Source organism: Perna viridis, chromosome 1, assembly GCF_037379345.1.
Source record: "Perna viridis isolate PV_CMFRI_1.1 ecotype Kerala chromosome 1, ASM3737934v1, whole genome shotgun sequence".
Lineage (NCBI taxonomy): Eukaryota > Metazoa > Mollusca > Bivalvia > Mytilida > Mytilidae > Perna > Perna viridis.
In genome coordinates this window covers 16,478,312-16,504,641 of record NC_142445.1, presented here as the reverse complement: position 1 = coordinate 16,504,641, position 26,330 = coordinate 16,478,312, and the positions used below count along the sequence as shown (strand labels likewise).

The 26,330-nt window shown below is 34.3% G+C and overlaps 3 protein-coding genes across 5 annotated transcripts; 1 reads left to right on the top strand and 2 right to left on the bottom strand.

The window, feature by feature from the left end:
* Window positions 1-3,921: 3,921 nt before the first annotated feature.
* Window positions 3,922-9,422, top strand: LOC148627479 (lysosomal proton-coupled steroid conjugate and bile acid symporter SLC46A3-like). Its single transcript, XM_088573900.1, has 4 exons — window positions 3,922-5,212; window positions 7,317-7,400; window positions 8,799-8,955; window positions 9,167-9,422. Exons 1-4 carry the CDS (start codon window positions 4,099-4,101, stop codon window positions 9,261-9,263), a joined length of 1,452 nt encoding a protein of 483 aa, XP_088430026.1. The 5' UTR covers window positions 3,922-4,098; the 3' UTR covers window positions 9,264-9,422.
* A 143-nt stretch (window positions 9,423-9,565) lies between these two features.
* Window positions 9,566-13,080, bottom strand: LOC148627478 (proton-coupled folate transporter-like). Its single transcript, XM_088573920.1, has 4 exons — window positions 11,918-13,080; window positions 11,321-11,404; window positions 10,489-10,645; window positions 9,566-10,221 (listed from the first exon to the last, which is right to left on the bottom strand). Exons 1-4 carry the CDS (start codon window positions 13,002-13,004, stop codon window positions 10,143-10,145), a joined length of 1,407 nt encoding a protein of 468 aa, XP_088430046.1. The 5' UTR covers window positions 13,005-13,080; the 3' UTR covers window positions 9,566-10,142.
* Window positions 13,081-18,074: 4,994 nt separating this feature from the next.
* LOC148627477 (lysosomal proton-coupled steroid conjugate and bile acid symporter SLC46A3-like) lies at window positions 18,075-25,147 on the bottom strand. 3 transcript variants are annotated; one of them, XM_088573844.1, is made up of 5 exons: window positions 23,847-25,147; window positions 22,983-23,066; window positions 21,931-22,087; window positions 21,104-21,255; window positions 18,075-20,430 (listed from the first exon to the last, which is right to left on the bottom strand). In XM_088573844.1, the coding sequence occupies exons 1-5, from the start codon at window positions 24,958-24,960 to the stop codon at window positions 20,426-20,428; spliced, it is 1,512 nt and encodes a 503-aa protein (XP_088429970.1). In that variant the 5' UTR covers window positions 24,961-25,147; the 3' UTR covers window positions 18,075-20,425. The 3 variants fall into 3 exon arrangements, with proteins under 3 accessions (XP_088429970.1, XP_088429967.1, XP_088429971.1); XM_088573841.1 differs by lacking the exon at window positions 18,075-20,430 and having other exon boundaries at window positions 21,069-21,255; window positions 23,847-25,146; XM_088573845.1 differs by lacking the exon at window positions 18,075-20,430 and having other exon boundaries at window positions 21,069-21,255; window positions 24,477-25,146.
* Between the last annotated feature and the right edge of the window lie 1,183 nt (window positions 25,148-26,330).

The following is a 26,330-nucleotide window of genomic DNA, read 5'->3' as shown; positions in this document are numbered from 1 at the left end:
ACGACAAAGTTACGAAACGAGAAATCTTGAGACACAGCACCCAGATATATGATCCGCTAGGACTTGTTACCCATATAATCAGATCTAAAACATTTATCTAAGAATTATGGAAATGTGGACTCAATTGGGATGAACCGATATCAGACAGTTTGAGAGATACATGGCTCCAAATAGCTAGCGATATTCAGAAAGCTGCCACAATTGCAATCCCTAGATCTTATTTTCAACGAAGGATTTCGTTATCTGATGGGACGGCTGCGTATATGTGTATGTGGATCCAATTAAAGACTAAAGATGGCAAAATCAAGAGAAATAACAGCAGCGGAATTTACTGTAAGAGTAATCAAGGGAACCAAGGTCATAGCGGTAATCAAAAGAATGTAATCCAGGGACAAAGACCAGACATGGAAAACAGACATACACAACACAGAACATAAAGTAACTAAAATCATACATACAAAGCAACAAAAGCAAATGAGCAACTCGGAGCGCGGACCAGGTGCACCAGTAGGGTAAGCGTCCTCTGCTTTTGTAGAAACACCCGCCGAGTTGCTCATAAAAAGTCAAGTCCGGGGTAGACAAACGAGGAAATGAAATCTATGACCCGTTGAATAAATCAGTTTTCGTGGTGCAGATGGATACACTAATAGATCCACGAGTTCATGATGACGACCATAAAACTTCAGCAGTGATGATTTCAATCTTGTAGCAACATAACCCTGTTCCAGAAGCCTATTTGTTAGAGTGCGATACAAAACGTCTGCGTAGTTTCGGCAAGGTCTGACATAACGTGTGAGTTGTGATATGAACACTCCATACGCAGGTGCTGAAGGGATGTTGCCACAGATGAAAGTTGACAATTCTGAATGAAAGGTCATCAAATTTGTCGTAAAGTTTGGTCAATAGTTTTCCTTTACCATCGATTTCTAAGTGTAGGTCAAGATATGAGGCTGACTTCACTGTGTGTGTGTAGTATCCTTTATTTCAAAGACTTTGGGGGCAGATGCGATGTACCAATTCCCCGAAATTAGGATGTCATCTATATAGCGGAAACTGAGATTAAAGGATCTAGCCAAACGTATATTCTTTCTTTCGGATCAGATCAGCTATAAAGTCAGCCTCATAAGAGTGAAGATTGATTGATTGTTGGGGTTTAACGCTCGAGCAGCAATATTTCAGCTATGTTCAGGCGATGAACATGAAGTGGATGATAAAATGAACATGAAACGATGATGAAATGAAAAATGTGATGGGACACAAGGATAATGGTGTCGACAAATTTTGATTGCCACTGAAAATAGGGAGAGGTGGGTAGGGTTGGACAATTTAGTCTCCTGTGGCGAAGCCCTATGGTTCCTACTCCGGGAGAATACCACAGTAGGGTTCTTTAACGTGCGAGGTACGTGGCATCTTTCCTAACACGGTGCACCACTATGGTTTGCGGTCAGGTTTTCCGTATTATAGCCTGGCAATCCCAGCATGTAACACACCAGGGGTACCCATTTCACCACCTGGGGCACACAACCCAGTTGCTTTGTGGGCAGAGCGCCCTAGCCCCTGGCTAGGGTTCTGAGCACTATCTGGTCGCCTTTTACGACAAGCTTAGCGCTGCTGCAGGCCTATTCTTTTGACACCCGGACCTACACGGGGCCATTAGAGTGAAGGAATAGGTTAAGGAGTATAATTTGTTCCCATTGGAATGCCGACCGTTTGTTAAAAAAAAAAACGTCCACCACACTGGACACATATGTCCGTGTGACCGCATTTGTCATCAGATTCATATCGAACTGTCGAAATTAAAGAACCATTAACCAATTGGAACATTGCAACCTACAGAGCTTTGGAGAAAAGGACCGAAATGGGTAATATACAGAAATCAGTGGTCAAATCAACGAATTATAACGAGAGAAACCGTGATTTCAAAAATTGCAGAGGAGTCTTACATCGAGATCACTAATGAGAACGAACTTAATGCATTGATATTACAAGATTCAGCATTCATAGAAAACTGATCCGTGTGACCGCAGTTGTTATGAGATTTATATCGAACTGTGGAAAGTTTAAGAACCATTAACAAATTGGAACATTGCAACCTACAGAACTTGACTTTGCCGTCCGTGCTTGGAAAAAACATTGCCAAGAGTCATCGTATGCAACCGAATTATCGATATTGAAAAGCACTGGAAGAACATCACTAAACAAGGCTCCGAGAATTCGACAACTTGGGTTATTCATGGACAAACAAGGATTAATCAGATGCAATGGAAGAATCAACAACGCACCCACCCCAGAACAAACAAAATTTCCGTATACCTTACCATCAGATCACACTTTTACCAAACTAGTCATATCCGACGCACATGAACAATTGCTATATTCAGGACTCAATGCAACCACTTCGTACCTACGTCAGAACTATTAGATACCTACGATTAGACAGTGCGTCAGAAAGATAACCCAAAAATGTGTCATGCAAACGTGTAATCGGAAAACCCTACCGAGCACCCACCATGTCTTAGTTATCAAAAATAATAGTGCAAGATGCACCCCCGTTTACCAACACTGGAGCGTAGATCATCCGAGAAGCAGACTATACCTACAAGAAAACATGTGTGTCTTTTCACGTGTGCCTCGACTCGCCTAGTACACCTTGAAGTTGTTCCCAATCTCAGCGATATTCGCTTATTCAAGCGTTAAGTCGTTTTATCAGCCATAAATCACTGCCAAAAACACTTATTTCGGACAATTCTACAACATTTATTGCTGGTTCAGAGGAAATAAAGAGACTTTGCAATTCGGAAGTAATTTAAGACTCTTACGATCACATGGATTGAATGTGCGCCTTGGTATGGTGGATTTTGGGAATGACTTATTGGACTGATCAAAACTAGTTTAAAGAAAATTCTTGGTCGTTCGCAGGTGGATATGGAAACTTTAGTGACAATAATATCCGAGTCTACTAACATTGAATCTGCTCTAAATGATAGGCCGCTATAAACCTATTTTTCGTCCGATATTAGGAACTGTGAAGCACTGATCCCAGCTCATCTACTGTACGGCAGACGCACAACAACATTACTTTTGGAAACGTTGGAAAATGGACTATTTTACGTCGTTACGCGAGTTTCATCGAACTACTGGAAATAATAATCACACAATTCAAGTCGGTGATATCGTTCAAATTCACCACGAATCACCCAGAGTCAACTGGAAAATCGGAATTGTGACCTATGTAGTACGAGGCATGGATGGACTTATTCGATCCGCACATGTTAAGACAAATACCGAAGAAACAACAAGACCGATCGTCAAATTTTATCCTAATGAACACTAACATTCCGCATGTAAACGATGATAGTACAAAAACCATTCAACAGGCAGAGAAAATCGAATCGCCAAGCCAAAGTGAACGCTCATGTCAATATCCAACAGTGCACTGAAAGAAGATGATTAGTGTTGTGTGTAAAGTGAAATGGACTTTCCGTATATTGAAAGTGATCACGGACTTTAGAATTATCCCCGTTCAAATTTTATGGGCTTTAATTGTACTAACTGTGTTCAGGTCAAGTAACCTCCGCATATTTGTATATTTTCCACTACGACGTCGTATTTTCTGTGACGTCGCCGCGGGCGGAAGCGAAGAATCTAGATAAACGATAAACCTACTCGATTGTATTCTATTCTGCCTAAAACCCTCCAAGTACGATAGATGTATACAAAACTTGACATCTTTCCTTTCACAAAGCTTGCGAGTGAAAAAAAACAATATTAAACTTTTGAAAAAATATGTGCTAACGGTCAGTAAGACATTTCAATAGCTTTAGTTTGTACCTTCGGAAAGTTCTCTTTGGGTCAAATTAAGATAGATACAATGGTTTATCTTATTTGTAGATTTGTAGTTTGAGCAAAATAATTACACGCAATATCACTATGATATATAAGGTTTAATTGAAAGATAACACAAACACGGTGTGTTGACATGCTCTTATGACAAGCCAGCACGTGGGATTATAAGTGCAGATAATGTTACGGTTTGCAACAAAGAACTTTTGCTTCTTATAACTTAGCCTAGAGCACAGAGCAAATTTGTGTTAAGACATGGATGACAACACGCCATTATTGGGACACAAGAGAACAAGTCACTTAAAAACGCATGTTCTTGTCAGTGTGTGTGTAATGATTTATGGATGTTCAATGGAGATTTGTGGAACAGCACAACCGCAATACATTTATGCTTATCTTCAAAGGATTTCAAATGATACTAATTTACAATCAATATCACATCAAAAGTTTTCGAAAGAATGTAATTCGAGTGCAAAAACATCTGCATCGGACGAAAAGATTCAAGGCGAAACTTCTAACTGGACGTGGTATATATCTTTAGCGCAAGCAGCTTCTGCAATTCCAGTTTTAATTTTTGCAGGCCCAATTGCTGATAAAATCGGACGGAAGCCGTTGATACTATGGAATATAACTGTAGCGTGCATAGCAATAATTTTGCGAACCTTTATCGTGTACAAAAACTTAAGTTTATACTATTATGTAATGGCTTCAGGAATTTTAGGTTTATCTGGAACGTTTTATGCATTTCACTTAGCAAATTTAGCAATACTAGCTGATACAACGGGTGAAGGGAACGAAAGGACTTTTTTGGTAGTAATATACGATTCGCTGCTTGGTTTGGGTACTATATGCTCACAGATAGTAGCAGGATATCTTATTGAAATTGTAGGGTTTACTTATCCCTACCTTATATCCTCCTGCATGATGTTTGCTCTATTAATTCTTATTCTTGTACAATTAGAAGATCCCTGGAAACCACGTGAAAATACTACAACATTGAAATGTAAAGATGTCCCTTTGCAGTTGTGTTCAATATGGCAAGCAAGATCTACCGGAAAACGAAATGTAAAATCTCTTTTTAGTAACTTGTCCGTGTACATTTTTATTTACATTTCAATAATTGGGTTTTTCGTTATTCGGTCAATTTACGTTCTCGGACAGCCTTTCTGTTGGTCCCCTGAACATATTGGATGGTATAATGCTGCTGTGGATCTATCGATGTACATCGTTGGTGGAGTATTAGTGAGACTACTTCAAAAGAGACATGCTTCAATTAGGGATGAATTAATTGTATTGTTTGGACAAATCTCATCATTATCTTGTTATATTTTGTTTGGCTTGTCTGGCACAGATATGATGCTATATATAGGTATTTATTGCTATTTTGTTTAAAATTCCTTTGATCTTGCTATACGATAATTTTTAATCTCACGCCAGTCGAGTGAGAATGGAAATTATCGCAGGTTTCTATGTCCTCTCGTGACATACAATTAACAACGTAGGAATATTTGACGACCCGAATAACCGTCTGTTTGTTTACTGCATATGAAATAATGGCTAATTTGTAGCAATATATATTTTCTAGTTTACAATGGAAAATGATTTAATACAGTGACTTACTCGATAAAATTAATTAATCCCAAAATTATTCCACATATTTTAAACGCAACCGTCATAGTTAATCGATTTTTTCAAATGATGCGTATCACTGCTGCATAACATACGTGACGTCACGTAGCACGTCGCCGAAAAAATAGTCCCGAAAGGAAATGTGCAGAGCTAATAAAACTGACATATTTAGGTCGGGTAACTGAAAATAAAAAAAAAAAACTAATATCTTACAATTCAGCAAAAGATCGATGAACAGATTATTATTTTTTTTTCAACTCGCGAGAGTTTCTCATGTTCATCTTGTCTCGCGGCAAAGCCGCTCGACGAGATAAGCATGAGAAACTCCCTCTCGTTGAAAAAATATTAAATAATCTAATAATGTACACAACGTTCTCACTAGTTTTAAGATCATAGATCAAAACTAATTTTTTTAGTATATAGATTTTCCTCATGTTTCTAGAATATGACCTTCAAAAAATTTAATTTAAAAAACATAGATCATAAAACTTAATTTTGAGATAATTGAGTCTAAAACAGGAGATTTTTTACAACATTTTATATACATACTGTAGAGAATTTTCACTATTTTGCAAACTTTTGGAAAACTTGTAGGATAACATTTCATAAAATTTTGTATGAAGACAACTTATCTGACATTCTTTCATATTTCAAAGAGAAAATTTGGTGTCACCGAACTTTTTTTCTTGTAATTGTAAACTAACTAAAAAAAAACTAATATTCCCATTGCAGAACATTTTTCCGCCAATTATCTCCACCTTGAAATGTTTTAGTTTTTTCTTCAATAATTCGGTAATTTTACCACATATAATTTTATGCCAAAAATTCATATTTTTTTTTAACTTTGACTATTTCTTTTTATAAGAAAATCTTTTTAAACACTATTAATTTATTCATTTAAAATACGTACTTCTGTATAATTTTGCAAGATTACAAAAAAAATGATCCATGTAATAGGTATGATCTCCCTTATTTTGTTCAGGTCCAGAAATCGAAAAATTCATGAACAAGTAAATAAGAAATATATCAGAAATACCTTAATTATCGTCTTGAAACTTGAAAAAAACTGAAAATAGTTTCTTAATTTAAAGAGAAAACAGAACGTGACAATATTAACATCAAATATGATATACCATGTGGCTAATGTTTTATTTAATTTACAAAGAATGTACAAAAACTTGAACAGATTGATTGATTGATTGATTGACACAAGGATAATAGAATTGACAAATTTTGGAATAGGGAGAGGGGGTAGGGTCGGGCAATTTAGCCCCCCCTCCCCCCGCGACGGAGCTCAAAGGTTCCTACTCCTATTATCGAATACCACATCAGGATTCTTTAACGTGCAAGGAAGTGGCATCTTTCCCAACACGTTGCAACACTATGGTTTGTAGTCAGTTCGTCCGTATTATGGGATACGCAACCCAGTTGCTCTGTTGACAGAGCGCCCTAGCCCCGACCAGGGTTCTCAGCACTATTAAGTCGCCTTTTACAAGCTAAGCTCTTGTGACACCCGGACCCTCACGGTACCAGATTTATTGGTAAAACTCTTTGATATTATCCAGAATTCAAAATATATCAACAGACAGACAGAGGGAAGAACGACCAGAGATCTGGACCCCTTATAACCCGATTCTCGTCAAATGATAACAGAACAATCATAGATAAAGCTTAAAGAAAGTTTCACTATACAAATAACAAATTTTATATGATTATGATTTAATCTAATATGTAACAGGATTTCTGATTGGTCGATTCTCTTTGAGAAAACTTAGTTATTTTGTAGAACCTTTTCAAATATTAAAAAACATTCCTTAATATATTCTTCTTCCTATCTATTACAGCTACCGCTACGGGTTTATTACGAATGCTACCTATTTCATTGATAAAGGCTATTTTGTCTCGGTTGGTTGGAAAAGATAAGAAAGGTATTCTCTGATCAATTATTTGTATTTAGTAAGTAAGATAATGGTAGAAAACTTTTAAACTATGGTTGATTTCATAAATTTGGTCGTTACTTGTTATGACATATTGGTATTTTAAATTACTGCGTTATTATTTACTTATATATCTACAATTATGTATTTATTAAATTTGCTGCTGGTGATTCTTTAATTTCGACAAAAATATCGAAGTGTCAAGATAGGAAGACAATTCAGAGACATAAAAATCCAAGTACATGGCAAAAATGTGAAAATAGGAAACAAAACCGATCATTATACACAATGTAGATAGCAAAGTAATATTAAATTACATGTAAAGACTGATGGCAAAGAGAACATAAAGCATACCAAAACAAAAAAAAACAATAAAAAACACTTGCAATATGAAATCCCACAGAAAACGGAAGTGACATCAGTTGTTCAACACGCATAAGCATGTCCTGCTTCGGCAGCAGCATCTGTCACGATGCAAGTGAGTAAAATCTGGTTAGTATAAATTTCGATGGGGTGTCAGTTGGTAAGACGTGAATTCGTTTCATATCTGTGAGATAGAAACATTCAGCTACCCAGTAAGCAAGCTTGTCTGACCCCGAATCATATAATATATTGTCTGTCTATTAAGATTTGAAGTGTAAGAACTTTCAAAACCCCTAAAACACTGAGCCTTCATTCCTTGTATTACACATCGTAGAACCTCTTGGTGGTGGATTTGGCTTCCTATTTCGACACTTTAGGATCTGAGTACTCCTAGTATGCATATTTTTGTTTTGTTTTGTTTCGATCTTCCTATGTATTTGAGTATAGTATTTGAACATACCCCTAACTGTGAAGCTTATTTACAGTATCCGTTTACAAATCACAGCCACGATTATAACATAACAACTGTGAAATTTATATTCTATAAGTTGTTGGTGTTGGTATATATTGTCACTAAGAAATAGGAAGTTTACAATTGGAAAGTAACAATAATCACGTTTGTCATACAGTTTGGATTGCAAATGTCCAGTTGTTCAAAGCTTTTTTTATTCTTAGAGTTTGTATTTGGACCTAGTTTATATAATTATATGGAATGATTCGACTGTGAGTATGCCCTTACTACACTTTGTTAATAGTATATTTGGTTGTTTTCTGTAAGATGACGGTAATGTGGAAATGTATAACTGAAGTTATATCCAAACATTTAGAGTCAAGAGAAAAAGACGCCACCTTTTAACACAGTAAGGACAAATGGTGGCGTAGATAGGATTACTGTAAAATATTTCTGTTTGGATTTGACAGTTATTGTCATCAGTTAAAATATGGAAAAAACTCTTAGAATTATGTTTATGAATTATCTCATCTTTTGTCTTATACACACATTTTTAATCATGACTTACATTTCAGGAGTGTTGTTTTCTAACGTTTACCTTATCGAAGCCATCTGTAACCTGGGAGCTGTTACAATATTCACCAATATATATGACCAAACACTCTCATTTTACCATGGATTAGTGTTCTTTGTGATGGCTGCATTTGCCTTAGTATCTTTTATGCTCCTAGTGTAAGTTCTTTTAATTTTAAATGATATACACATAAGTGTCATCATGGAGTCAAAAACATTTTAACATATTACTTGAAGCGAAAAAAAATTAAGAATTAACTCATATGAAATATGAATTTGTAAAATTCAAGAATTTTTTTCTGTAATTATGCGTTTTTTTTTTTAATTGTTAACTCTAATGCATTATTTTGTTTGCATCTTTTTTTTCCAGAACAATGACAGTTAACAGCACAAATTCAGTACGTCATGAATTAAAAATACAGAAATCAGATTCACAGACAGTTGATAAAGGAGTTACCTCTGTCTAACAACATTTAAGTAGGAGTTGATTCTAACATAACAACATGTGTTTCGATGTATTACATAAAAATATCTAAGCTAGGATGGTTTGTGCCCGTTTCAAATGTTATTTCAAATTCTACAATTATGGAATAATGCGGATTCTTAAAACTCAAAAAATAGTCGTACTTTTCTTGACTGTGTAAAATTAGGAGTTACTATGTTGCCCAATGATAAATATTCCTTTTTTCAAACAATGTTTCTAATTTTGCTCCGCAAGCGTTGTCTGCAAATACACCAGGTAGCCATATGACTAATAGATAACAACAGATTGATTCAGATATCGATATTTTAAATATTTCCTTGATCGTAGGAAAAATATGTTTATAAGCTGATAAGGTGTTATCCATAAAACACATGTACAGAATACCGAAATTTTAAACATGTATATGATTGGTATTTTCCATTTAAAGACTGGGGGTCGATGCCAATATTTGTGGATTATAGGTTCCCGAAGGTATTCACCAGGCCAGTAGTAAGACTTTCTTGATCGAACTATATACATATGTAATTCATTATTTACCAAAATTTTGAGTAGCACTAAAGTTGAAATCCCTGAACACAGAGACCCCGAATGAAGCTCTTTTGACATACTTTGGTAGAACTTATTGGTGCTGGGTTTTGCTTCCTATTTCGATAGGTTTCGGTTTTGATTGCTTCTTGTATACGATTTATTTTTTTGGCTTTTGAACTTTTTTAGTATTTGGTTCGAATGCTGCTGATACAAAAACGTAAAAGGTTATTTCTTGAAACACGTGTACAGCATACTGAGGTTTGCAATACCTATATGGTTGGTATGTTTGTTTTTATATCGATAAACTAAACCAATCAGACGATTCAACAATTAGTTATTTTGCAATTCCTTTGGTTGATTTACATTTAGAATTTATTTCTTGCTTTGTCGTTGATTTAGTCCATCTAGCATATCTGAAGAAACAAAAACACATACTGTGTCACAAAAACGTTTGCTTTATAATCCATATTTAGACAGGTATGCATTATTAAAGCTCGTTTGCTTTTAATGTATCAATAAACGTGTTGTTTAGTTATTTGTGTCGGTATTTTGACGCAAGAATTGAATAGTGTTTTAACCATGACTTTATGAGTCGTACCTCTAGATTCGTCAGCTGTGTTTGTTTAAAATATTGGTTGTTTATATTATTATTTTCTGAACAAAAATAAAATAAAACTTACAAAATTGTAATTATTGCCACTACATGAAACGCAGCCATTACATAGAATACAAAACCCTTGTAAAAAGATCTTGTTTCATGGTAGATATTGTTAAAAACAGTTGATCCTACTACTGCACAAACTACCTCAATCAAAGATATGTTAGAAAACAGCACACCTGAAACGGAAATATATTAACAAAAGTAAGTAAAGGAGCGATTCAGGATCTGCATTTGGGGGTTGTCATTGTTCATAAAGTTTCTAATTGGACTAGACATATTTTCGACTACTTTGCGACGGCAAAAAGTTTGTTTACGAGGACGGAAGTTGGATTTCTGAATTGGTCCATTAGATTACTTGCAGGTTTGTTGTTCATTAAGTGAAATCATTTTCACGAATTACATTTAAAATAAAATGCCTCAAACACTGACACAACGGAGACCGAACATACAAGTATTTTTACAACAACTATAAACATCCATTCAATTAAAACCAGCTTTATCTTAACCGATGGAATACATCCGTATACTTCTACCTTTAGCGTCATCTGTTTTAGCTTACTAAAATTTTCGTTGACGAAACAGTACTTATATTACAGGCATTTTAGTTATAAATCTTACGCATTTTTCTTTATAGTTTTTGTTCAACTCTTTACATTTGACATACTTTTTCCCTTTCAAGACTATCTGTACATTTTCTTATATTATGTTTTACTTTTCTATAATATATATGATTAACAATTAGCCTGATACATATCATTTTGGTGAGAGAAACCATACTTTTAAGCGAATTACGCATGAATGATATTATAATTTGAAAATAATTTCTTCGGAAAAATTATTTTAGTCATTACCTTGCTTTTCTGATTTTACCATTGAAGACATTAAGGACTTCATCATTGGTATGCATAGTATCCTTAAAATACCAACAGATGTTGCTGAAAGAAAACGATAAAATAAAAACATTTGAAGTTTTCAAGGTATTGGCAGAAAACTGCGAAAAGTCTTTTTTTCGCCTTTCAATGACAATAACTGTAAAAAGGAGTCGTCCTACAACTTTGACTCAATAAAAACTTTTGTATTCCTAATTATAAGGATAGTTTCGTCGATTGAAGTTTTTTTTTAGATATATGTAGAAATTCGTGACTTGACCGTTACGGCCTAAAAATAGCAACGGTGGCCACGTTAACGGTTGATCTAAATAGTCGACATAATTTTCAAAGTAGATACACTAAGGATGCATAGTGATGACCAAATTTGATAATGATTCACTGAGTGGTTTCAGAAGAGAAGATCTTTTAAGAAGGTTAACGGCGACAGACGGCGGACGACAACGTATCCCGAGTAATGGCAGTAAATCACGTGGCCTAAGGTCAGGTGAGCTGAAAAGGCAACACAAAAATGAAAAAACATTAAAACATGTATAAAACGTAATAAAAAAATAAAGTTACCTGCATAAATCATCCAGTCCTTAGAAGCTATCCCGAAAATAGAAAGACATCCAGCGGAGGATATCAAACCTAATACGGTTATTATCTCATCTTTAAAAAAACATTGAAGAACTTTCATTATAACAGTTGCTAAAACGAAGATCTCCATATCTTCAGCCGAACCATACCAACCAATATGGACTGACGACCAACAAAAAGGTGGGCCTAGTTGATAAAGTGTGCGTAAAACGTCAAAAGAGTTAAAGGGAAAATAATACAGAAAATATATAACAATGAATATCATCAAATGGCCGAGTTTATGAATATTTACGCTATCCTTTCTACACAACGAAATTATCTGGAGTAACTGTGTAGACGTTGATTGCTTGTCAGTGGAGTACTGAGACTTGATTTTCGGTTCTTTCAGTGTGATCTTTAAAAGTAAAACATAAAATAGAAGAATACAAGTTGTGATAAAAAAAGGTAGTGTATATCCCTTCCATTTAATAGTGTAACCAGTCAACAAACTAGCAGTCATCACTGAAACTCCAAGAATTGAATTAAATACAACCATTAGGAAAGAGCGTGAGTTATCTACAGCTGTAATGTCGGTTATAATTGCATGGTTGGCCAGGTCAAATGTGTAGAATGATCCCGACAAACCGTCTATAACGTGAGTTGCCAGTAAGTAGTATAGACTCAATCCCTTGTAAACAACAAGTGTTCTACAAACGTACGAAAGAAAAGTCAAAAAGCCATTCCAAATCAGAATTGGCTTACGACCGAACCTGTCCGACAAAGGTCCAATTAAAATAACTATTGGAACTGATAAGCCGTACTCGGTAATAATAAAATACCACGACCAAGATGACGCCTCCTGCTGAATAATGTCTTCGTTATTATCGGTACATGTTTTTGATATTGAGACATTAGTAGTGTTCCGATCTGTATTCTTCAGAAATGAATAAACATACTGTGGTTGAGCTCTTCTGGTTATGTTCAAGGCAAACCCATACGACAATCCATATAATAACACATAGAAACGAGTTAAAGCAGTTCCGGAATTTTGTTTTTCAATCAATGAAGTATTTTCTTTGGCGTCTGACATTATGTTTAGTTGACATATTAGTACAGGATTCACTTATACGATATATTTTGTTTTCCAAAATAACCCGCCTCTTATGTTTGTTCAATGATATTACTATTGATAACAACAAATGTGATCTAGGTGATACCAAGACCACTGTAATCAAATTATATTCTAATATTTATATTGTTGTTGAAAATGTTTAAAGAAGTGTTCCTTGTAAGATTTTTTTCAAATTAAGAATGAAGTGTTTTATTTGAAAAAAAAAAAAAACAATTGCACAGTTTTAATTGTTTCACCACAGGGAAGCCAGGTCTAGTAGCTACTCAACATTTTATCGTTGACATGTCAAGCTTAGGAGTACATAATTTTAGTAATCGTAATCTGTATCACTATCATTTGGATTGTGTATACATACATGTACATATTGAAAATTATTGCGGACAAATTTTACAAAGTTGTCACATATTCAAGTATTTGTAGCCATTTTTTCTCCTACAGTCAGACTAAAGAGTTTATATCTTAGATCTTTATCAATTATTTGGAAGGAAATGTGGTGTTCAGAGAGATATACATTTGATTTCTTCCGAAATCCTAAAGTAAATTTTTTGCCCTATATTAATTTTTATCGCAAGATTTATTGCTTTGTAATATCAATTTACAATGACGTATGCTTTATGATAATGTTTTATTACCTTAATCTAATTTTATCAATTTCGGATATCTTTCCACAATTTTCAGACTATTTACTACGTTACATCATGATACTGGTTTCACCCTAGTGTGAATAGTGTGTTGACATGTGTCGCGAAACTGCATTATTATTGTTACTAGATTAATACCGGAATATACTCATCACTTGCAATGTAACGGGTGCCGCTGGCGGAGCAGGACATGCTTACACTTCTGGAGCAACTGCTGTCATTCCCGGTTTTATTTTTATTATTTTTCTTTTATTATTGATGTGAGTGATTGTGTCTTCTTGCTTCCCTTATCCTCAGCGGACAATTAATTACAGATATTGCATGTCAGCGATTACGAAAACAAATTAGACAAACAAACAACATCAGTCTCAAAATCTATCGTTCCATTTTGCGTATAACAAACATAGCATAGACATTTATAAAGATGTGCCAATGGACCGATCCAGAAAATATATGCCATTGTTTATGGACGTTGCGTACGTTGTTGGTGTCACATTCAACTGAACCTGGGCTGGTTACGAAAACTTAAATGTTGTTATTAGAATGTGGAGTTGTCAAAGACAATATAGATATAACAATGTTCGAAAGTGGTTTTTGTTTTAGGATTATAATCATAAATCTTTAAAAGATACCATTAATTGCGGAGGGAGGGAAAGCACTATTCGATCACAAGAACGTCCAATTTCATATGTGGACGGGTGACATTAAGAAATGTTTGCTCCCATTTCACCAATATATCTAGGTTGTTTCTTGGTGTATTTTGATAAAACAATCTTTTATGGGAAGAGCAGTTTGTACTGCAGACGATGTCATATTTTGCATGACGTAATGATAAGATAAAAACGTATTTACAATATCACAAATGTCTCCCCTTTGACGTGGACATTGTAAAAATGGAAAGAAATCGATTTGAAGACCAAATGTTAGACATTATTTTTTAATAAAAATAATACATCTTTTTCCGACGTTTTCTACACGTTGCATGCTACCCGGTCTTTATCAAAAGCTTTTTTTCGTTAGCTTTGAGTGAACTAATTACTATAAAAGTTTGAGTTTTACATGTATATATGCTGCAGATAGTATATTCTAAAAATAATGGTACTTGGTTGAACATGTATCTTAGCGCAGCATTTTGTCTGTGTCTAACCAAAATGTCACAACGTCTAAAATTTGTATATTTTATTTATTCACGCGTACACCATGTGAAATTCGAACGAATTGTTCAAAAATGCAAATGGTGTTGAGTCGATTTCTTCATATACTTAAAAATGTATTCATCCTCCTTTATAGTTTTGTCATTTCATTTTTTCTTTGGCTGAACAAATGGGTTATATATATAATGTAAAACCGTGTCTAACGAAAATGTCACAAAGGGTATTTTTGACGTTTACAAAGTAAGGTTCTGTTTTGCGACAAAAAAACTGTTTAAAGGTCAACTTTAAAAACAATAAAAAGTATTGAAAAGTTACGACATACTAGATTGAATCAATACGACTGTGGATGTAATGAATTAAAAAAATATATTTCAGCGAATCTGATAAAATAATGAAAGAAAAAGGACACTCCTGTCTGTTCGTATGCAATGATGCCCTGGTGAAATCGGGATCAGCGTGCCTGCATCAAAGTATTTTGAAATATGCAGACACGCGCTTGCACATTCTCTAGTTACCTCTTGGCATTTATTTTAGCTATAAAATATAAGCTGCACAAATATTGAAAAAATGGGTTTTTTTTGTTTTTGATCAAATCGGACCAAAAACAAAAAAAAAGATTTATTCTGGTGTGGCCTTTTTGACCCCTTATAATTAACTCGAAAACCGTATGAGATATCCGAAATCTGATTGAAAAATACAGGCAGAATTATTAATGAGGAATCCAATGAAGAATCCATTGGAATAAAAAACCCAACTTTGACCCCCGATAACTTGAAAACGGTCCAAAAAACATAAAATCTGGGGTACATTTGTTTACCCGAATTAAATAAAGAACACATTACAAATAGAATAATTAAAATCGAAAAAAAAACAATCTACGTGGGTTTTAATAAAACACGTATTTTTACCCTTTTTTGTCCCTTTTTCTATAGTGGCAAGGGCAACAAAGTCCAAATTAAATAGGAATCTTCTCAGTTGTTGGTAAAATCATATCAACATTTCAGAACAATTCCTCAACCACAACTAAAGTTATCACACGGAAACGAAGTGTCCCCAGACGACGACGACGACTGTGTCATAACATTATACGACCGCGTTTTTTTCTTCTTATAATTAAAACGGGAGATTTCGCTCTAAAATTTTCTCAAAGAGGGAGCTTTTCTCGAAATATTTTGCAATGTTTTATGTTTAGCAACAGACCTTAGAATTCCGAAACGAGTACATGTATTCGGAAATTTCAACATAGAATGTACATCTACATTAGAGATATAAAACCAAATAGGAAAGAAATAAAATCACTTTATACAAGTTACTGACTTTTTTGCTTGTAGGTTTAAAATCACTTTATACAAGTTACTGACTTTTTTGCTTGTAGGTTTGTTGGCTTTCTGTTTTAGTGAGGGTGTTTTACTTCTTTTAGCGCATCACGAAATATGTTTTCATTATTCCTAACATTTTTCTCATAGGATAAAAATTCTTCAAATAATTTTTAAATGATTGATGCCAAACTATTTACCATATCAGAATATAATCTGATCATTTCAATTGACCAAAACATACGAAAAAATAATATCGAATCGGATAATTAAATAATAAAACATGTCGTATGTGTTATTTTATGTAAAAAAAAATAAATAAGCACGCTTCTTTTTACACGTAACAATTATAGAACGATGTACGTCGCAATACTAAAAAAAAAAGAAATTTTGCCGATTTCGACGTTACCAAATATGACACCAACACCTTACGCTACGTCATGGCGTTCCTGATTGACAAGAAGTATTTTACGAGTACGAAGCAACGTTGTTTACGAGGACGGAAGTTGGATTCGCATCCATACTTCACCCAACTCATTCCCGCCTTTCTAGGAAGACAGGAACTAAATTTGATTGCTTCTGACCTGTTACGGAAAACGGAAGTTGGCAATAGTGTGCAGCAATTGGATAAAAATCAACGATCCTAATTTTTTCATTCGATAATATTTTTGGTCATGTAATTTTTCATTGGATAACGTTTCATCGGACTTTAGAAGGTACTGTAAAAAGAGAGCACCGGGAGTTTGCTTTTCGGGATCTTCCGATACTTCGGAATCCCTTCTGACTTTAGAAAGGCTTGACATTTCATCAGCCTGACAACTTTTTCAGCGAAAAATAAGTCTTGATTTCTATATGTTTATATTATCAATAATAACTATAAAATATCTTTTTACTACAATTTGATAAATGATACTTGGTATGACTGTATAAACAAACACCAATGGTATATCGAGAATAAACTGTCGAATGTGCAACTTAACAAAATATAGCTCCTTTACTAAATTTTAGGTCCAGACTTCATACATGTCCATGAAATAAGACGCCCAGAATTTTGTATGATATGACCCATTAGGCCCAAATACACAAGACATTTACCGTTATTGTTTACTACCACAATAAGATGTGCCATGAATAACCTTTAAGGTCAAGGTCAAAAATTGAACTTCATATCAAAGGTCAGTCATTGCACATTAAAGATCATCAAAACATTAAAACTTCAAATTGACACTACCTTCTAATAATATAGCTCAAACTTTACCTTAATATTATATAAGTTATCGTATACATACAGCAAACATTACGAAAATAATATTCAACATCCAAGTAACAAAATACCAAATGTTTACTGGAATTTTCATCGATATACTTCAAACATAAAAATAAGAAGTTACAAAGACGGCTAAACTTGTATTGATTTTCCTTTTATAAGTAGAATACAGAGACACTTTTTTTCCAATAATTTTAAACTATGCGTTAACAATATTTGTTATATATCTCCCTGTTGATGGTTAATATTCAAGAATTGAATGGTTCGTTTTTATGTTCATCAGCGTTTTAAAGCGTTGACAGTAGCTAATTTTCAATAACAGACAAAAATATGCGACCGGTCAAAGCCTTAACACGCTGATAAAACATATAAAAAATAAACATTGATTATTTATAATTTCATTTGACATGCTTACCATATGTAACCTGTTACGTAGGATTTATGGTTTTTACCCCAGATTGGCGGCTTAAAGCCGGTGTTGTTTCCCGAGAAAAAAAGAGGGTAGCATAAGAAAATAACTCTGATATGAATACATTATTGCAATATGAGTATTCGGTGCTAAAATAATCAACCTTTAAGCGGTTGTCTACGAAGGTAAAATATACCGTTTTCTCAACCATTCGTGAGAAGCATATGTAAGCAAATCTTTTGATTTAAAACGGTCCGTCAGGAACTTCAAATAAATATGTGGACAGGCGCGTGTAATATGAAATGGGGTTAAACTAGTTTTATAAGCCCTTAACAATCCTTTAATGTAAGGTCAATAATAAACTGATAAAAAAAAACAACACACCATAAAATTCACTCAATGATATATCGTATTCTTTCTATGGAATACCTTTGAAGCATTCACGATATAGACAATATGAGATACCCACTCGCCACTCGCAGTTACTGAAAACTAGCTCAGAACAAAATATATTATTTCATATCAGTGAAAAATCAGTAATTTCAATTGGATAAAACCTTTTCACGTGGTATTAATTAACCTGCATTATTAAGTTTTAAAAGTCAATACCATATGGTGATAATGCCCGCGGATAATTATCACACCATGGTAATGCCCCGGTAACGAATTAAGAGTTACGTCCCCTTATTAAAACGCATTCGTGATCAAGTCGTTGTCAATGTAAATATGCTAAAACACGATTTGCACGGCTTTCTGAAAAAAATTAGGATATGGTTCCTCAATGAAATCAACATATTAGTTGTTGATAAACTGGTCAATATCATGATATTTTTAGACTGCCCGTAGGACCGTGGTATTGACTGCGACAGCGATAATGACCTCGCCTACAGCTCGGTCATTATCACGGTCTTAGTCAATACTACTGTTCTGTGGGCAGTCTAAATATCACGATATTGACCAGTTTATCGACATCTATTATATAATTAAAGAGTATTCAAGGGAACCAAAATTCAAGCAGAAGTCAAAAGAATATACCAAGGATAAAGACTAGAGAGTGTAAATAGACACACACAACAGAGAACATGAATAACCAAAATAATACGTACTACGAAACAAAAGTAAATTAGCAACCCGGACTCCACTAAAAACTGCGGGTATAGACCAGGTGCACCGGTAGATTAAGCGTCCGCTGCTTTTCTAGAAACACCCACCAATTTTCTCATAGATTTTCAAGTCCGGGTTAAGACGAAAGGGGAAAAGGAAAACTATGACACGCAGAACAAATCTGTTCTCATGGTGCAGATTGATACACCGTAACAATCCACGAGTTCATGATGACGACCATCAAAATTTTGTAGTAATGACTTCAATCTTGTCGCAAATACCGGTACAGCCCTGTTCCAGAAGCGTAATTGTAAGAAGTCTAGATCGGTACAAAAAGTCCCCGTAGATACGGCAAGCTCTGGCAAAGCGCATGAATGGTGACATGCAAACTCCATGCTCATGTGCGAAAAGGATGTAGCCACAGATAAAAGAAAAGTTGACGATACGGAATGAGAAATTATCGCATTTGTCTTAGTTTTGTCATGAGCTTTCCTGTACCATCGATCTCTAAGTGTAGGTCAAGATATGAGATTGACTTAATACTGTTCGTTGTGTTCTTTATTTGAAGTTCTTTGGGGTAGATGCGATGTATAAAATCCCAGAAACTATCATTGTTTTAAGACAAAAAGATCTGGCTAAACGATGTTTTCCCCTTTTGGATCAGATTAGCTATAAAGTCCGTCCCATAAGAGTGAAGACATATGTCAGCCAGTTGAGGAGCATAATTTGTTCCGCTTGGAATAACGACCGTTTGTTGATGTACACGTTTACCACACTGGACAAATATGCTGTCGAAAAGAAATTCCAGCATATTGACATCTTCGGTATATTTGGAAGATGATTTGGAAACATTTTTACAAAGTCTGAGCAAATTCTACCAAGTACTATGTATTTGTATCTAGGCGTTAGGAATGACAATACCACCAAAACAAACAGCATTAAAAATCGTCGGTCACTGCAGATTTGGTGTAGTCACGTTAAGTACAAAATAGGCAATATTTGTGGTGCAATACTCAATAATAATTTAGTTTTACGAAGGGATGTAATTAGGGGTGGATATTTCTATTTGTGAAGACAAGCCTTAAGAAATAGACAACAGTTTTTTATCAATAAAATCTTTAAAGGCAGTCAATAAACCTATTTGAATTTGTTTGAAAGAATGTGTTGTATATACTTTCTTTCTGTGATGAGAAGAGGGTTGCAATTACACACAAACATATTATTAGATGCACATATGTAAGTAAAATCGTTACAGGACTAGTGTGAACCTAAAACGGTAGTACTGTCATACGAATAATAATGTCCGGCCGATATGCATCATGTTACTTGCTTTCTCTCTGTAAGAAGGAACGCCTCAGTTAGCAGGGTAGGGTGCTCACTTTGAGTCAATCGTTCTCGTCACGAACTGCATGGAGTATTTGTCATACAAATGTACAAAATGTAAACCAATAAATCTAGCAATAGAAAACATGTCTTCGTGGTGTAGTCTTAATCTAAAAAAAAAATAATTATACTTTTAAAACTGTTAGCAAATTATGCTTTCTTGGTGACACCCTCTCCATTTCCCAGAAACCAAATAAGAGATGCGTAATTGCATATAATATGTGCTAAAATAAATTGTGAAAGTTTCATTAAATTGTATTCAGCGTTTTCAAAGGAGGTGGGGTATAGAAGATGGACCCAACCTTATCGACGGGTAGCATATATTCCATGTATGGCATCAAGAAACCCTACAAAATCATCCAGATGGAAATACGACATAAAAGGTGCAAAATGGCATCATGTGTTAAGAACTTGTGAAAGTTAGATCATATTCTATTCTGTCATTTTGAAGGCCTTAGTTCGACCAATGACTCAAATTATGAAAGCAAAATATATTGCCCAACAATGAGCAAGCCTTTTTGAAATGCTTATACTTGTTTAATTATAGAAAAGCAATAAACAACAGTCCGGTAATGTTGGCGTGGCTTATATAAAATAAATAGAAATGCGAGTCATCGACTCTTGAAATATCATGTGAAAAGCCAAATATATGATGTTTTAATGAAATGCACTGTAAATGTTGTTTTTGTATATTTTTTTTATTAATCTCAGACAAATAAAACATTATGAAATAATGCACCTCAACATATGAAATTTATATTTATTTCTGAAGCTTTGTTATACTTTCGCCAGTAGTCCCTCGAAATTGTATGTCATCATTATGATGAGTTCCATTTTCTTTAGGGTTTATTTTTGGCACCGACGAAGTCTGTAAGGACGGACTTTCAACTGTTATTTCTGTCAATTTCCCTTTTTGGTTAACACAGTGAAGACATCTAAAATAGTTTTGAAATAGCTAATTGCTCATTCATTTGCATATAACTATATATCGTTCTAATATGAATATTGGATGTACTCTGTGGAAAGGGTTAAATTAGACAAAAACACTACAAAACATACGTGATGTTTAGAGAGAAGAGCTGGTGGGTTAACGCATTATTCCGTTTTTTTATCACTGGAAACATTTTTGAGCCCTGTATAAATAGAGTGGTCTCGATTGATCCGATTTTCTTGACCAGTATATCAGTAATTCTTGGGAATTAAATTCTTCATGAAAACTCCAATCACAGTCAATAAAGTATGGAGTGTTTGCACATTCTTGTAGGCCTCCTGGTGTGTCATAACAAATATTGAATCTATCTATTTTGTTAATAACTATGCCATTATAATAGAAACAGATTTGTCAATTCATAGGACATAATATTTTCTATCTCAGTATTGTATACTCAGGTTTTTTTTTACTTTGATATGCTTCAGGTACGTGTGAAATTTTATTTAGTCCCAGAAGTTGGCCTATGTTATTTGTATTACTCCTTGTCTTTTGTCTTAGTTCGCTGTTTGTCAACTCGTGCAAACTTGAATCCGTCCTTTCGTAACGGGTCTTTTTTAAAAAACGTACGATTTTCCCAAAAAAATATTTTAATGATAGATTCAATTAACCAAAAACTTACAAAAACATCAGAAGTCCCAGAAGGGGTAATGCTGCCATCAAAAAGAAAACCATTCCTTTGTATGTTGTCCTAGTTTCATGATAAATATTAGTAAATGCTGTGGAACTACCTAGTCTGCTTAATAATTCGACCAGATAAATGAAAGAAAACATGGACCCTAAAATTAGAAAAGTAACAATAGATGAATTCAATAGTAACTAAAGATATAATTTCTATACGCAAAGGGCGCTATCATCGATACATTTGGTAGAAACTTCCTGTTTTTGTAGTTCCGTCGTTTGGATGTTTACTTCGTGTAAACCAATCTCATAGCTGCTCAATCTTTTTGTTGTTCTTTTATTTGTTTTCTTTATTCATATTCGAATTTATTCATGTATTTGTTTTAAAGTGTTCTACATTAAGTTTTTTCCATAGAGTACACATGGTTATCATGGGTTTTGATTAAGTAACATTACGAGAGTCCATGAACAATTTTGTAATATTGAGTACTTTGCGAACATATCCGACAGATCTTGAGATTAAGGACATCGCGTAAAGACGCTGCTGTTATTAATGGTTTATTTTAGATATTGACGATTGAAGAGCAATGACTCACACAAACCCGTCCAAGACATCTCTTGTTGTAGCATATATGAATTTAAAATTCACGTAAAAATCATGCAAATAAAGATGGTAAGTCGAAAAATTCCCTTAAGAAATTTTAAACTTACGAAATCTTGCCAAAAGAGGTAATTTTGATTACGAATAAGATTGTAATCCAAGATTTTTCCAAACAGTACAGCTGAATTTTATTGGAAATATTTCCCTCCATATTTCTTTCAGTGCAGATCACAATAAACAGTCATTTTGTGTTCTCTCCACTTTGTCAGCCGCTTTTGCTGTTTTATTTTTCTCTCAAATCATGTATTGAACATGCAATAACACTATTAAAAAGGGAAATATGGAATTAGCAGTCTCTGAATGATTCTTAGGTGAACATATATTAGCATATATACAGCCTTTTTATCAAAAATATTTTATTAACTGCTAATAGAAACAGTTCATCTGCTTACCTGCACTTTCACGAAGTACCATCCTTGATAGTATTGCTTTAAACATTGAAATGGGTGCAGTCCTAATTACACCAACTGCTGTGGCTTCAAACATTAAATGTTATAATACATGAATATTTTATAGTGCATACATTGTACATCAAAATACTGAATTTTACATATTATTGGGAATATAACGTATGGAAATACATAATAATAATTATGTGCTTCGTTATAATACCATAGTTGAAAACGATCCATGAAACATTTCTTGTGTAATACTAGTAATTTCGTAATGTCACACGCACATTACTTTCAGTCTTTCTCTTTGTTTTCCTTTTTTTGTGTTTTTTTGGGGGGGTCGATTTTGTGATTCATTTTTCTTGTGTTTTGATTTGAGCTTTTTTGGTCAATTTACAATCTAAGTAATTAAATCCTAACACCGAAATGAGCAATACTCTTACTCCAATCATCTAAAAACAGTTTTACCTAACTGTCTCAAATCTTTTTTTTCTGGTTAGAGCTTTAAACTGGTCACCAAAATAGACATTCATCACACAAAAATCAGTATCATTTCATGACTACTGTGTATATTGTTGAAAAATATATTTGTAGTTAATTTTCCAAAGAACTATTTGCACCATTTGCTGTTTTATCTATTATTATAATACAAATGTTTCAGAGTAAAGGGTATTCATGTTTAAAATGTAAAAGGTGTCTAAAAAACTCAAATGTTCAGACAAAAAGGTTTTAGAAAGGAAAACAAATTATCGGAGTAAGTAATGTTTTCTCGAATTCGGTTCTTTTTGCTCTGAAAAGAATCAAAACTGGTGACTACTGCTAAGCCATATGTTCACAATTTGTATATTTCATTGTACAACTTACCAGTATAGATTATCCAATCAAACTGCCAGGAACCATAGAGTGCTAATGACAAAACAGTTGAGAGAAACCCGAGAGTGATAATCCAAACGTCTTTCATGCAGAATAGTAGGCATTTCAAAATTACTGTGCACAAAATATATTCCGCTAAATCAGCACCAGCGCCGTACCACCCAATATGCACTGATGTCCAACAGAAAGGGGTACCTAGGACGTAAATCGTCCTTAAAGAGGAAAGTGAAGTCAGAGGAAAATGGTGGAGAAAGAAGATAAAAAGAATTGTGAAGAGATGGTTCCTACTTTGTCCTTCACGTAATGCGTTTGCATTAGACAATAGACATATTTGGGTAGCGATGTCCATGTTTTTCGATGTCTTACTTTTAGAATTATAATTGCCATCGTCTAAAATTAATATCACTAATATGAACACAATAAAATACATTCCACCAGCTATTATGTAAGGGTATAAAAATCCTTCAAATTTTATGAGATAACCGGCTAGCAACTGGGAACAGCCAACCCCGATTCCAAGCATTGTTTCGTATACAGCGAATGCCATAGGTCTTCTGTTTCCTGACGTGGTTGTTTCAGTCAGAATAGAACAACTGAGTAAATGATAAGAATAATGTGTACCTGCTATTCCTTCAATGGCACACATCAAAAGGTACCAGTACAAACTAAAATTCTGATAGACGATATAAGCTCGTGCTAAATAAGACACTGTAGTTAATCCTGTGTTCAGAATAAGAAATCGTTTCCGTCCTGTCCGATCAGATAACGGACCGACCAATACTATAACAGGGAGAGATATTCCATATGTTGCTATCGAAATGTACCAAGACCACTCTGTTGCGATTGTTTGGACTTCATTGTCATTCTTTCTGCTACTATTGTCTGCACACTTGTCACCACCGAAGGAAGTGTTCATATACGCATCAACTGAAGTTTTGTTTGATGATGTTCTGTTCTCCCAGTGTGCGTATACGAACTGTGTTTCTGTAATTTCCCTCAATTGCATTGCACACCCGACTATCATAGCAAAGAGACTTATTTTAAATTGCGCATCACATCGCGTACTTTCAGACTTTTTTGGGAGAAGATTATCCCTTTCACTCATTATATATATATATGTTAAGTTTATAAACTAGTTATCTCCATATTTTAAACTCAGTTCAAGCAAATAGTATAATATTAATAACTGATATACTGGTATCTCAAATTCACATGACCAAATTGTAGCTTGATAAAACATTGATACATATTGATCGTAAATTATGGCGTCACAATACTATTTTAGGTTGTGACGTTATTACTTACGATCAACTTTACACTTACGACTTTTTGTGAAATCGACACCTGCAGTTCTTTTCACAAAAAATCTTAAGTGTGAAATTAGTCGTAAGTTATGACGTCATAGTAAATAAAAGTATTGTGACGTCATAACTTACGACTAATCTTACACTTAAGATTTTTTGTGAAAAGGGCAACTGACTTGGTATATGCATTTCCAATATGAAAGGAAGATTAAACCAGGCTTTATGGCACACTAAACCCCCCCCTTTCTATTACGGTTCATTATTTCTGATATAGTTCAACAAACGGGAAGCATAAAATTTGCACCGGTAAAATCTGAAGTCAAACAATACAGGAGATATAAACAATAAATAAGTGAAAATAAGCATGCAAAGAACTAAAGACAAATGGAATTAAGTTAATGATTCGAAACACGAGCTTGAAAAACAAAGTCCTGGACACCTCGTGGAAGGCGCGTCAAGTCCAAGACGAAAATAATAATAAAGAAGTAAACTACAGAAAATCAATTTGATGACATAATTGAAATTTATCATCTATAATCTGTTTGTCAGAAACAAATATTTCTCAATAATAGTAAACAAGTACTATTTTTAAGTACTTCTGAGTTTCTACATTTCTTTCAAGAAAATAACACATGGCACGCAATTTCAAATTTTCGGTACTGTAACAATTTTTCGAACGCATTTCTAATTTTCTATACAGTTTTTTAACGCCACTAAGTTATCAGTATTTGGCCAATCGGGAAACAGAATTGCGATCAGGTGACTTACGTTTCCATAGAAGAGCGTCCTTAAGGTCATTTGAAGGGTAAAAAGCGAAACTATACCGACTGCGTCGTCAAAAGAGAACCAGGTTACTAGCGGAAAACAAACAAAAGAATGTAATTCAGGGACAAAGACCAGACATGGAAAACAGACACATACAACAAATAACATAAAATAACCAAAATAATACGTACAAGGTAATAAAATTAAATGAGCAACTCGGATTCCACTAAAAACCGGCAGCATGGACCAGATGCACCGGTAGGTTAAGCGTACTTTGCTTTTCTGGAAACACCCGCCAAGTTGCTCATAAAATGTCGTCAGAGGTAGACGAAAGAGGAAAGGAAAAATATGACACGTTGCACAAATCGGTTCTCGTGATGCAGATGGATATACCATAACGAACCAC

Bases quoted from the DNA above. Each gene is read 5' to 3' on its own strand.
- LOC148627479 (XM_088573900.1), top strand. From the start codon at position 4,099: ATGGATGACAACACGCCATTATTGGGACACAAGAGAACAAGTCACTTA. The intron at 5,213-7,316 runs GTATTTATTGCT...TATCTATTACAG, and splicing joins AGATATGATGCTATATATAG to CTACCGCTACGGGTTTATTA. The intron at 7,401-8,798 runs GTATTCTCTGAT...CTTACATTTCAG, and splicing joins GGTTGGAAAAGATAAGAAAG to GAGTGTTGTTTTCTAACGTT.
- LOC148627478 (XM_088573920.1), bottom strand. From the start codon at position 13,004: ATGTCAGACGCCAAAGAAAATACTTCATTGATTGAAAAACAAAATTCC. The intron at 10,646-11,320 runs GTAATGACTAAA...TTTCCGTTTCAG, and splicing joins GGTAAAATCAGAAAAGCAAG to GTGTGCTGTTTTCTAACATA. The intron at 10,222-10,488 runs GTAAGTTTTATT...TTGTTTCTTCAG, and splicing joins GTGGCAATAATTACAATTTT to ATATGCTAGATGGACTAAAT.
- LOC148627477 (XM_088573841.1), bottom strand. From the start codon at position 24,960: ATGAGTGAAAGGGATAATCTTCTCCCAAAAAAGTCTGAAAGTACGCGA. The intron at 23,067-23,846 runs GTAAGTTGTACA...TAATGTTTGAAG, and splicing joins TGATTGGATAATCTATACTG to CCACAGCAGTTGGTGTAATT. The intron at 22,088-22,982 runs GTAAGCAGATGA...TTCTAATTTTAG, and splicing joins GGTACTTCGTGAAAGTGCAG to GGTCCATGTTTTCTTTCATT.